The following is a 13,665-nucleotide window of genomic DNA, read 5'->3' on the forward strand; positions in this document are numbered from 1 at the left end:
TGGATGCAGAGGACTGACACTATTCTGTCCAATTGAGCGCTGGGAGCACTGTTAGCATTTGCAAAGCAAATTAATCTAGTTGCAGAAAATGCAAGAATAAAAATAAAACTTTCCAGTTCCAGTTCCAGTTCCAACAAATTTATACTTTATTTCCATGGCACAAACGAATTTACACACACATACATACACATATAACACATGAATCTCTGACCAAGCTTTCCAAATCTTCACATTTCTTCACCTGGCAAAATGTTACAAAAGTAGACTAGGTGGATGCTGAAATCCAAATAGTTTATTCTCTACTATAGCCTACTAAATGATCAAGATACACTGTCAAATGCTTCTTTTCTGCATTCAGAAATATCAAAGCCATTTGTTTTCTGTAGGTAAAGGTAAAAGTTTTCCCCTGACATTAAGTTCAGTCATGTCCGACTCTGCGGGGTTGGTGCTCATCTCAATTTCTAAGCCGAAGAGCCGGCATTGTCCTTAGACACCTTCAAGGTCATGTGGCCAGCATGACTGCATGGAGCGCCATTTTCTGAGCTATGTTATTATAAAAAGAAAGCAACAACTTGAATAAGGATGTGGAAACTCTGGCCTTCTAAATCAGTGTTTCTCAACTGGGGGTTGGGATCCCTGGGGGGGCACGAGGGGAGGTCAGAGGGGTCACCAAAGACCATCAGAAAACACAGCATTTTCTTTTGGTCATGGGGGTTCTGTATGGGAAGTTTGGCCCAATTCTATCGGTGGTGGTGAGGTTCAGAATGCTCTTTGATTGCTCTTTCATTTCAATTGGTTCAGCTTGAGGATGTGGACAGGATCCTTGGAGAGGTGCGACCCACCACATGCATCCTAGACCCCTGCCCATCCTGGCTGATAAAAGAAGCCAGAGGGGGTTTGGCAGAGTGGGTGAAGGTGGTGGTTAATGACTCCTTACAGGAGGGCAAGATTCCAGCGAGCTTAAAACAAGCTATTATCAAACCGCTGTTGAAGAAACCATCACTGGATCCCACTCAATTCGACAACTATCGGCCAGTTTCCAATCTCCCCTACTTGGGCAAAGTCCTGGAACGTGTGGTGGCAGCACAACTCCAGGGATTTCTGGTAGACACTGATTATCTTGATCCAGCACAGTCTGGCTTTAGACCGGGACATGGAACGGAAACAGCCTTGGTCGCCTTGGTAGATGATCTTCGCAGGGAACTGGACAGGGGGAGTGTGTCCCTGTTAGTTCTGCTGGACCTCTCAGCGGCCTTCGATACCGTCGATCACGGAATCCTTCTGGAACGCCTCATAGACATGGGTCTCGGGGGTACTGCTTTGCAGTGGCTCCAGTCATTTATTGAGGGACGGTCCCAGAAGGTGTTACTGGGTGACACCTGTTCGGCCCCAGAACCGTTGATGTGTGGAGTCCCACAGGGTTCGATTCTGTCCCCAATGTTATTTAACATCTACATGAAGCCGCTGGGAGAGATCATTCGGAGTTTCGGACTGAGATGTTATCTCTACGCAGATGATGTCCAGATCTGTCACTCCTTCTCACCTGTCACCAAGGAGGCTGTCCAGACCTTGAATCGGTGTCTAGCTGCTGTGTCGGACTGGATGAGAGCTAACAAATTGAAATTGAATCCAGACAAGACAGAGGTCCTACTGGTCAGTCGTAAGGCCGAACAGGGTATAGGGTTACAGCCTGTACTGGACGGGGTTACACTCCCCCTGAAGTCGCAGGTTCGCAGCTTGGGAGTGATCCTGGACTCATCGCTGAGCCTGGAACCCCAGGTCTCAGCGGTGGCCGGGAGAGCTTTTGCACAACTAAAACTTGTGCACCAGTTGCGCCCGTACCTCGGGAAGTCTGATCTGGCCACGGTGGTCCATGCTCTTGTCACATCCCGAATAGACTACTGTAACGCACTCTACGTGGGGTTGCCCTTGAAGACTGTTCGGAAACTTCAACTAGTCCAACGAGCGGCAGCCAGATTGCTCACCGGAGCGACATACAGGGAGCCTACCACCCCCCTGTTGTGTCAGCTCCACTGGCTGCCGATTCAGTTCCGAGCACAATTCAAGGTGCTGGTTTTGACCTACAAAACCCTGTACGGTTCCGGTCCAGTGTATCTGTCCGAACGTATCTCCCTTTACGTCCCACCCCGGACTTTGAGATCATCTGGGGAGGCCCTGCTCTCGACCCCACCACTCTCACAAGTGAGGCTGGTGGGGACGAGGAGCAGGGCTTTCTCAGTGGTGGCTCCTCACCTGTGGAACTCACTCCCGGGGGAAATCAGGGCAGCACCATCCCTCCTCGCCTTCAGGAGGAGGGTGAAGACGTGGTTGTGGGACCAGGCCTTTGGGCACCTTGGCAATTAAATCAGACAATCAGGCGAGTAAGACCAGCAGGATTGATGAAATGGAACGAAAATTAGATCTATGAGCGAAATGCTGACCATGTAAAGGAGAAATTGGGTTTGTATTTGTTTTTATTGATTTTATTGATTTTATGATAATTAATGCATGCACTTTGTGAATTATATTATGATATGATGTAAGTTTATGTATGATTGTTTTATGATGCAGGCATCGAAGGGTGCCTTTGCTTCTGTAAGGCCGCTCTGAGTCCCCTTTGGGGTGAGAAGGGCGGGGTAAAAGAACCCCAAATAAATAAATAGGTGAACCATAAATCCCAGCAACTACAACACCCAAATGTCAAGGTCTATTTTCCCCAAACTCTACCAGTGTTCACATTTGGCCATATTAAGTATTTGTGCCAAGTTTGGTCCAGATCCAACATTGCGTGAGTCCACTATGATCTCTGGATGTAGGTGAACTACAACTCCCAAACTCAAGTTCAATGCCCACCAAACCCTTCCAGTATTTTCTGTTGGTCATGGGAGTTCTGTGTGGCTAGACTGGTTCAATTCCACTGTTGGTGGAGTTCAGAATGCTCTTTGATTGTAGATGAACTATAAATCCCAGCAACTACAACTCCCAAATGGCAAAATCAATCCTCCCACAAACCCACCAGTATTCAGATTTGGGCATATCGGGCATTTGTGCCAAATTTGGTCCAGTGAATGAAAATGCATCCTGCATATCAGATATTTACATTACAGCAGGAAAATCACAGTTATGAAGATATTTACATTTTCATAACAGCAGGAAAATCACAGTTATGAAGTAGCAATGAAAATAATGTTATGGTTGAGGGTCACCACAACATGAGGAACTGTACTAAGGGGTCGCTTCGTTAGGAAGGTTGAGAACCACTGGTCTACCATTTCACGCTCTCTTGCTGTCCTGTTTCTCTTGCTGTTCTAAATGCTTTGCTCTCATGTCCCAGAAGCCCCAATGACAATGACAATCCTTGTCATGGTGAGGAGGCTTGCATGTTCCAATGAATCTGCGGGCGTAACTGTTGGAGACATGCAATCCTCAACCGGGGGGCGAGGGGGGGGCAGGGGAAGTTCCAGACCGAGCACAATCTGAAGACCTCAAGGGCGGATAAGGTGGAAGATAACATGGTATATGCTACAATGGCTGTGAAGGCGGAAGAAGGCTGCAACAGATTGAGATGTCACCGTCATCATGTTAACCAGATCACAGGTTGGACCTTCACTCTGTGAATTCTGTGTGTTGATCGGCTGTGGACCGACCTCCACACATTACAAAAAATTTCTCACACAGGGGTCTTCCAAGAACTTGGAAGGCCATTATACTTGGACAACAAGGGATTGCCCAAGTAAGGTTACCTGGAACGCCAAAGGTTTCCCATCTTGCACTGGAAATGATAAACATATAGCTACTGGTACTAATATGCTGTACCTCTTAAGTAACAGAGGAGATGTCAAAAATTCTAAAAGGACTGGTTTCTTCCACAGATAAATAAAATTGGGGGTGGCCTCAGACATACCATACATCTATTCTATTTGTGCTAATGCTGCCTTGCAATCTACAGCTTTAGTGTTACACACATTTAAAAGTTACTGCAATCAATTGATTGTGCAAAGATTTATAGGTGGCTGAACAATCAGAGCCAAAGGGTCCCCTTTATAACCATTACACTGCCTTACAATCACATTAGTCTAATAGCTAACAGTGCTACAACATCTTAAGACTAACACATTATAACAAGAGTTTCTGTTATCCACAGCCCACTTTTTATATCTATCTATTTATTTATTTACTGTATTTGTATACCGCCTTTCTCAGCTGGTCGGCGACTCAAGGTGGTCTTCTAAAGTACCGTACCAATGGTGAGGGGTAGGATTATAGACATTGAGGTCAGAGAGCAACAGAAAGTATTGGCACTGAAAATTGTACGATTAGAGCCGGCCAATCACAAAACAAATGGCTGAGAGTGCAAACATCCTAGCACTGAGAATGCATGTAGTGTGAGATGAATGACTTATCCAGGTTTCTGTTGGTCATGGGACTTCTGTGTGCCTAGATTGGTTCAATTCCTTGTGGCACCCTTTTTTCATTTGGAGCAATCCATAGATCCATTTAGGTTGAATGTATAGCCTTAGGTTTAACCTTTTAATCCTACAACAGTTTAGGACATGAGAGGTCACTCTCCTCATTTCACCCCATGCACTATGTTAGTGTTGGCTCAAATGCCTCAGCTGGCTCCTCAGTATTGTGGGTCAAAGCTGTTTGTGGAAGTGGGAGCCTGTCTGTGGAAGTGGGCATCCCAGCCACATGCACACATACATATTTTCATTTTATTATGTATATTCCTTATTATTATGTATAGATAGCTAGCTAGAAGATAGATGTATAGATAGATACAGCTATATACATTTAATGTAATGTCTCAAGATTGGCTGTTAAAGCCTAAAGTTAGGGTACTTTGCAAACTTTAGTATTGTAGTTTTCATCTTAAATGCAGCTGCTCCTCAACATTTACAGTTTTGACTTTTTTACAGATTTGATTATTCACAGATTTTATAAAGTATGCTCTCTAGCAATCCCTATGACCTCCAGTGTGAGTCTGCTTCCAGCTAACCCCAGCATAAGTGGCAGGTGGACTGTAAATCAAAACTAAAATTACACCCACAACCATTTACTTTCAATCTCTTTGCATCTATTAATGATGAGGGCATATGTCATTTGCCCCAGTTCATCCTCTCACCCATTCATCATGCACACTTTCCTACCAAACAATATATCAATTATGAGAGAGAGAAGTAAAGAGACTGAAAAGTTTATTGATATTGCAATATGTTGCAGCACAGCTGAGTACAGGGGACATGCACAGGGGTCTGCCTCACCTTGAAGTGACAGAAATCCCACTAACTGTCTCAGGGAAACTTGCATGCCTTAGCAAGGAGGGACTGCAGTACACTGCAGTGCTGTGCTCCAATACATTGCACTTCTGACATCATGCAGTGCAACCTCGGTGCAGTTACCGGAAAGCGTAATGCAAGCTAAACCAGTGGCCATTTATAATATTGCGACAGAGTAGGTGAAAAGGCTGAGTTGCCGAAAATGCTTAGCAATTAACACTGCATGTCTACTCATTAATTCAGCCGAGCTTACCTTTAGATACAGGGAGGTATGGGCATAGGACTGGAGTCTAAGGCTGCCCACCTTAAATATCTTTATAAGGAAGAAAGCTAAATTATATGCAATGGGGCTTATTTCTAAATAATAACATATATACTTCCACTGTAGTGCCCCGATCACATATACATTATAATATGTACAGACTACAACTTGGAATTAAATTTAGTTTAACAGCCTCTGTTAAACCGGCTGTTAGGAATTGTGGGAGTTGCCGTCCAAAACACCTGGAGGGCCCAAGTTTGCCCATGCCTGAATATACGCAAATATATAGAAATCATTTGCACTGACTACAGGAGGTCGTTTGCAGGTTCTAGAACAGCCATTAGAACCAAAATAAAAGGACCAATAAAGGAAGCTGAAATTCCAGTTTCTGGGAATATAATTTGCCTTATTGATTTTGCCTCCTCCTAGAATCTATTTTGCTCACCTTTTCCTGGTAGATTGTGCTTCTGAGTAAACTGCACAAGACTGCAATGTAAACAGCCAGAAAACAAGATGGAATACGGGGGTGCAGCTTTGGGTGTGTGTTTGGTGGGGGGTGTGTGTCTAAGAGAGAGGTAATGATTCAAAATGCACCCCTAAAGGTAAAAGTATAGGTTTCCTGACATTAAGTCTAGTCGTGTTTGACTCTGGGGGTTGGTCCTCATCTCCATTTCTAAGCCGAAGAGCCGGTGTTGTCCGTAGACACCTCCAAGGTCATGTGGCCAGCATAACTGCATAAGTCTCCTCTACATGAAGCGCTGTTACCTCCCCCCAGAAGCAGTACTTATTGATCTACTCACACTTGCATGTTTTCAAACTGCTAGGTTAGCTGAAGCTGAGGCTAACAGCAGGAGCTCACCCCTCTCACTGGATTCGAACTGCTGACATTTCATTCAGCAAGTTCAGCAGCTCAGCGGTTTAATATTTTAGGGTATTTAAAAGGTAAAGGCTGTCTCCTGACATTAAGTCCAGTCGTGTCCGACTCTGGGGGTTGGTGCTCACCTCCATTTCTAAGCCGAAGAACCAGTGTTGTCCGTAGACACCTCCAAGGTCATGTGGCTGGCATGACTGTATGGAGCGCCGTTGCCCCTAAAATACCCTAAAAGGCACCAGATTATGGCTGCACCTACACTGTAGAATGAATGCCTTAGCTGTCCTGGCTCAATGCTATGGAATCATGGGAGTTGTAGTTTGGTGAGGTCTCAGCACTCTTTGGCAGAGAAGGCTCAAGACCTTGTAAAAGCACAACTCCCAGGATCCTATAACATTGAGCCATGGCAGTTAGTGCACTGATTCCACAGTGCAGAGATGCATCCCTCCCTCTCTGATCTTGGAAGCTAAGCAGGGTCAGCCTTGGTTAGGACTTGGATGGGATACCCATCGACGAGAGCTCTTATTTCAGAAGAACGAACCACATGCTGGTTAGTATTCCTTGTGTAAGGGTGCGTCTAGACCAGGCCTGGGCCAACTTGGGCCCTCTAGGTGTTTTGGACTTCAACTCCCACCATTCCGAACAGACTTCAGGCCCTTTCCTTTTCCACTTCAGCGGCCTAGGGGGAAAAGGAGGGGGCCTGAGGCTTAGGTATAGTGGGAGTTGAAGTCCAAAACACTGGAGGACCGAAGTTGGCCCATGCCTGGTCTAGACTGTAGAATGAATGCCGTTTGCTAATGCTATGGGATGAAAGGGAGCGGTAGACATCTGCAGCCTGTCCCTGCGTGGGACAGTCAAGGCGTGGGAGAGGAAGCATGACGTCTGCCAAGCCTTGCAACCAGGAGCCCGGGCAGGGCAGAGGAAGGAGCGCGCGCGCGCGGAAAACCCACGGCCAACAATCACAACAACCACCCACTGAGGTGCATCTACTAACCTCATCACACTAGAGAATGAATCCACCTAAAATCCGGTTTTCTGACTCCTGCAGAATGCTGGGATTTGTAGTCGAGTCAGGCTGCTCAAGGCTCCTCCCTAAACTACATACCCCAGAATTCTGCAGGACGCAGAAACCAGATTTTAAGTGGATTCATTCTCTAGGTGATGAATAGTCGTAGACTTTAAGCAGTCTGGCACCACTTGGGGACCTCATCACACTAGAGAATGAATCCACTTTTAAATCGGGTCGCAGAATTCTGGGGTTTGTAGTTTAGGGAGGAGCCTTGAGCAGACTCCCTAAACTACAATCCCCAGAATTCTGCAGGAGGCAGAAACCGGATTTAAGTGGATTCATGACAAATCGTAGAATACAACCTGGCACCGCTTGGACTGCCCTAGCTCAATGCTAGGGGGATCCTGGGATGTGTAGTTTAGGGAGGGGCCTTGAACAGATTCCCTAAACTACAAACCCCAGAATTCTGCAGGAGGCAGAAACCGGATTTAAAGTGGATTCATGACAAATCGTAGACTTAATGCAGCCTGGCATTGCTTGGACTGCCATGACTCAATGCTAGGGGGATCCTGGGATGTGTAGTTTGGTGAGGTGGCAGGGAAACCTCAGAGGCCCTGTAAATGAAACCTTGATTCCCTAGTTCACTCTGCATTCACTCCAGCGTGTAGATGCAACCCAGGCGGCGCCCTGCTTCCCTCCACAGCCATTTTCCCCACTGCAGCTGTGATGTCACTCCAAGCGCTCCCCTCCCCACTTCATCCTCTTCTTCCCTTCATCCTCCCCACATTTCCCCCCAAATCGCCAACCAGGATGAGCAACAGGATGAGGCAGCAGCGTTGCAAGCGAGGCCAGACCCGCTATCCACCCATCCGCACTGTGGAATCAGCGCAGTCCGACACCGCTTGGAGGAGGCTCAAGGGAAACCGAGGCATTCTGGGCTCAAGGCCATTGGAGGATGGGATTTGCCCTCTGCTTGGCGCCTCCTCCGCTCCGGGATCCGAAGCCCGGCTCCAATGATTCCACCGCCTTGAGCCATTGCAGCCCAAGGCTCGGTGCGGATGCTCCCGCTGTCTCCAGGCAGGGCTAGAGCAGCAGCAGCAGCAGCAGCCCCTCCTCCTCCTCCCTCTCGTTGGCGCGCCGAGGAGGAAACCCCTTGCTTCGTCATGCTTTGGGGGTCCCTCTCCCGCTGAGCCCTCTCCGCTTGGAGCCTTGCGGCAGCAGCCTCCCTGGCCCTCCTCCTCCTCCTCCTCTTGCCACAAGGGCCACAAGGCTCCTCCTCCTCCTCCTTCCTCCAAGCCTCCGCAGAGGCGAGCGTGCCCTTCGCCGTCCTCTCTTGCCTCCCTTCCCGGGGATTTCTGCCTCTTCTTCTTCTTCAGCCGAGCGGCCCCCAGCCCTCCACCCAAGATGATCGCCGCCGCCTTCCTGGTCCTGCTGCGCCCGTACAGCATCCAGTGCGCCCTGCTCCTCCTGCTCCTCTTGCTCGGCACCGTGGCCACCATCCTCTTCTTCTGCAGCTGGCACCGCAAGCTCCACAAAGCCCGCCACCCCATCCGGTCCGTCTTCTCCGGCAGAGCCAGGAGCAGAGGTAAGGGCAGGGAGGGCAAGAGCCAAGGCAAGGCAAGGCAAGGCAGCATCCTTGACCCTCCCTGCCCAGAACTGTGTAGGGGAAAGGCAGGGCAGGCAACATCCCTGACCTTCTTGCCCATCACTCTATAGGGTTAAGGCAGAGCAGGCAACATCCCTTACTTGCCCTCACCTGGGCAGGCAACATCCCTGACCCTCTTGATCACTCTGTAGGGTGAAGGCAGTCCTTGTCCTGGCTCAAGGCTCTGGGATCCTGGGAATTGTAGTTATATAGGGACTCCTCTCTCTGCCCAAGAGGTTTGGAGACTCACCAAACTACAGCTCCCAAGATCCCGTAGTGAGCCAAGACACTTGGAGTGATGCCACATAGCCTTACCCTACTACAGCTTCACGAAATAATATAAACTTCAGCCTTCCAGGTGTTTTGGATGTCAGTTCCCACAATGGCAACATTCCTGACCCTCTTGCCCAGCACTGTGTAGGGTGAAGGCAGGGCAGGTGACATCCCTTACTTGCCCTCACCTGGGCAGGTAACATCCCTAACCCTCTTGCCCCATCACTCTGTAGAATGAAGGCAGGACAGGCAACACCCCTGACCCTTTTGCCCAGCACTGTGTAGGGTGAAGGCCCTGGGATCCTGGCTTAAGGCCCTGGGATCCTGGGAATTGTAGTTATATAAGGACTCCTCTCTCTGCCCAAAAGGTCTGGAGCCTCGCCAGACTACAGCTCCCAAGATCCCATAGTGAGCCAAGGCCCTTGGAGTGATGCCACATGGCCTTATCCTACTACAGCTTCACGAAATAATATAAACTTCAGCCTTCCAGGTGTTTTGGACGTCAGTTCCCACAATGGCAACATCCCCGACTGTTTTGCCAACACTGTAGGGGAAAGGCAGGGCAAGGCAACATCTCTTACATGCCCTCACTTGGGCAGGCAACATCTCTGACCCTCTTGCCCAGCACTGTGTAGTGTGAAGGCCGTCCTTGTCATGGCTCAAGGCTCTGGGATCCTGGGAATTGTAGTTATATAAGGACTCCTCTCTCTGCCCAAAAGGTCTGGAGACTCACCAAACGACAGCTCCCAAGATCCCGTAGTGAGCCAAGGCACTTGGAGTGATGCCACATGGCCTTATCCTACTACAGCTTCGCAAAATAATATAAACTTCAGCCTTCCTGGTGTTTTGGACGTCAATTCCCACAATGGCAACATCCCTGACCCTCTTGCCCAGCACTGTGTAGGGTGAAGGCAGGGCAGGCGACATCCCTTACTTGCCCTCACCTGAGCAAGGAACATCCCTGACCCTCATGACATAATGCAAACTTTGGACTTTAACTCCCACACTGACAACATCCCTGACCCTTTTGCCCATCACCCTGTAGGGTGAAGGCAGGGCAGGTGACATCCCTTACTTGCCCTCACCTGGCCAGCCAACATCCCTGACTCTCTTGTCCATCACTCTGTAGGGTGAAGGCAATCCTTGTCATGGCTCAAGGCTCTGGGATCCTGGGAGTTGTAGTTATGTAAGGACTCCTCTCTCTGCCCAAAAGGTCTGGAGACTTGCCAAACTACAGCTCCCAAGATTCCATAGTCACGGGTCAAGGCAGTTTTGAGTGATGCCACACAGCCTTCATCCTACTACAGCTTCACGAAATAATGCAAACTTTGGCCTTCCAGGTGTTTTGGACTGCAACATCCTGACTGTCTTGCCCATCACTCTGAAGGGTAAAGGAAGGGCAGGCAACATCCCTTACTTGCCCTCACTTAGGCAGGCAACATCCCTGACCCTCTTGCCCAGCACTCTGCAGGGTGAAGGCAATCCTTGTCATGGCTCAAGGCTCTGGGATCCTGGGAGTTGTAGTTATGTAAGGACGCCTCTCTCTGCCAAGAGGTCTGGACCCTGGTCAAACTACAGCTCCCAAGATTCTGTAGTGAGCCAAGGCAGTTGGAGTGATGACACACAGCCTTCATCCTACTACAGCTTCACGAAATAATGCAAACTTTGGCCTTCCAGGTGTTTTGGATGTCAGCTCCCACAATGGCAACATCCCTGACCCTCTTGCCCATCACTCTGTAGCATGAAAGCAAACGTTCCCATGGCTCAAGTCTCCGGGATCCTGGGAGTTGTAGTTATATAAAGACTCTTCTCGCTGGCCAAAAAGTCTGGAGCCTCGCCGGACTAAAACTCCCAAGATCCCATAGTGAGCTAAGGCAGTTGGAGTGATGCCTCACGGCCTTCATCCTACTACAGCTTCACAAAATAATGGAAACTTTGGCATACCAAGCAAGGGTGATTACCATAATAGTAAAAGGTCTGGAAACCATTCTGTAAGGCCCTTCCATATAGCTGTATAAAATCCACATTGAACTGGATTATATGGCAGAGTGGACTGAGGGCCATTCCACACAGCCATATAACCCAGAGTATTAAGGCAGGAAATCCCACAATATCTGCTTTGAAGTGATTATCTGAGTCCACACTGCCATATAATCCAGTTCAAAGCAGAACATGTGGGGTTTTATTCAACTGTGTGGAAAGGGCCTCTGATAACCCAGTTCAAAGCAGATATTGTGAATTATCTGCTTGGTTATTCTGGGTTATATGGCTGTGTGGAAGGGCCCTGAGAGAGGGGTCTCCAAACCAAGGCCCACAGGCTGAATGCGGCCCTCCAAGGTCATTTCCCTGGCTCCTGCCCTAAAGTTTACAGACGTAGAGTCACCCTCAGTCTGAAATGACTTGAGGCCCTTCCACACAGCCCTATATCCAGAATATCAAGGCAGAAAATCCCATTATCTGAGTGGGATATTGTTGGATTTTCTGCCTTGATATTCTGGAGTGTAGGTCTGTGTGGAAGGGCCCCTAATTAATTTAGGCCCCTTCCACACAGCTGACTAAAATCCCGCATTATCTGCATTGAACTGGAATTTATTGCCATACATTCCAGTTCAAAGCAGATAATGTGGGATTTTAGTCTGAGTGTGGACTCAGATAACCCAGTTCAAAGCAGATGTTGTGGGATTTTTCTGCCTTGATCTTCTGGGTGATATGGAAGAAACCGTAACTGTCGGATCAACCAAAAGCAGGCCCACACTGCCTTATGAAATAGTTGTTAGTTTTGGGGCCCTTCCACACAGCCCTATATCCCAGAATATAATGGCAGAAAATCCCACAATATCTGCTTTGAATTGGGTTATCTGAGTCCACATTCTGATAATGTGGGATCTTCTGCCTTGATATTCTGGGATATAGGGCTATGTGGAAGGGCCCTATGTTGGCTAGAATTGTTCTTCATTTTAAATATTGTGTTGCTCTTTCATGATTTTTTGCAAAGACATGAGAGAAGCCTCCCACAAAGATGGTAAAACATCAAACATATCTGGGTGTCCCTTGGGCAATGTCCTTGCAGATGGCCAATTCTCTCACACCAGAAGCGACTTGCAGTTTCTCAAGTTGCTCCTGACACGACAAAAAATAATAATAGATTTTTTGCATGACAAAGAAGAGATGTGCAGCGTGCATAGGAATTCAGTCCTGTTCTTTTTAAACTGTAATCTTGCCCCCCAATAGTCTGAGGGGCCCTGAAGTGATCCTCAATTTAAGTTTTGAGGAGCCCTAGCGTAGATGCATCCTGGCTGGTCGCACATTCCTGGCCTCCAGATTAAATCGTAAATAGTAACCCTCTGGGGTCTACAGACAATGCCATTGCTGTTGCCTGTTTTTGGTCAAAAGATATTTAACTGCCTGTGTTCCTTCTATTTTTTATCAGTTTTATACTAATTTATGCAATGCTTTTGATACGAAATAGATAAAATAACCCTCTGGATTTGGGCCTCTCAACCAAGGTTCCTAGGAACTCTAGGGGCCTTTCCACACAGCCATATAACCCAGATTATCAAGGCAGAAAATCCCACAATATCTGTTTTGAACTGGGTTATGAGAGGCCTTTTCCACACAATTGAATAAAATTCCACATTATCTGCTTTGAACTGGGATGTATGGCAGTGTGGACTCAGATAACTCAATTCAAAACAAATCTTGTGGGATTTTCTGCCTTGATATTGAGGGTTATATGGCTGTGTGGAAGGGCCCCTAGTCCACACTGCAGTATATTCCAGTTCAAAGCAGAAAATGTGGGATTTTATTCGTTGTTGTGGCCCAGTCTGTGTATATGTGCTTTGTGTGTATATATATATTTGTGTATATGTGTATATATGTATGTTTGTGTATATATGTGTGTGTGGTTTTGTGCATGCGTTGTAATGTATTTTTTATTTTTATTTTTGCTTTCTAAGTATCTTCGGCTGTGTTTTCCAGTGTTTTTATGCGTGATGGTCACTCGTCGGCCTGAGAGGTGTCTTGTGTCCAAATTTGGTGTCAATTCATCCAGTGGTTTTTGAGTTATGTTAATCCCTCAAATGAACATTACATTTTTATTTATATAGATGTGGAAGGGGCCAAGATCTCAATGGCAGGATAGATGGAGAGCATGGTTAAGGTGGAGGACAGCGTTAGTAAACAGGAAGACTTGGCTCTGGATGGCTCTGGATGTCGAAAAGCTGTGGGCCCTTCCACACAACCCTATATATAACCCAGAAGATCAAGGTTGAAAATCCCACAATATCTGCTTTGAACTGGGATATCCGAGTCCACACTGCCATATAT

At 47.5% G+C, this 13,665-nt stretch overlaps 2 protein-coding genes across 30 annotated transcripts in view; one reads left to right on the forward strand and one right to left on the reverse strand.

Annotated features, from left to right (window-relative positions):
* ZNF451 (zinc finger protein 451) overlaps positions 1-13,665 on the reverse strand; it is a 102,671-nt gene that overhangs the window by 37,204 nt on the left and 51,802 nt on the right. The gene's annotated exons all lie outside the window — the stretch shown is intronic.
* The window catches only part of DST (dystonin), a 411,253-nt gene continuing 406,321 nt past the window's right edge, over positions 8,734-13,665 (forward strand). For 22 of the 28 annotated variants that reach the window (XM_060752763.2, XM_060752758.2, XM_060752766.2 and 19 more), the window contains exon 1: positions 8,734-9,006. In XM_060752763.2, coding sequence (XP_060608746.2) covers positions 8,826-9,006 — 181 coding nt within the window. In that variant the 5' untranslated portion in view covers positions 8,734-8,825. The remainder of the gene's footprint in view (positions 9,007-13,665) is intronic. The other 6 variants (XM_060752780.2, XM_060752782.2, XM_060752781.2 and 3 more) reach the window with 2 other exon arrangements.

Source organism: Anolis sagrei, chromosome 1 (assembly GCF_037176765.1).
Source record: "Anolis sagrei isolate rAnoSag1 chromosome 1, rAnoSag1.mat, whole genome shotgun sequence".
In the NCBI taxonomy this organism is placed as follows: Eukaryota; Metazoa; Chordata; class Lepidosauria; order Squamata; family Dactyloidae; genus Anolis; species Anolis sagrei.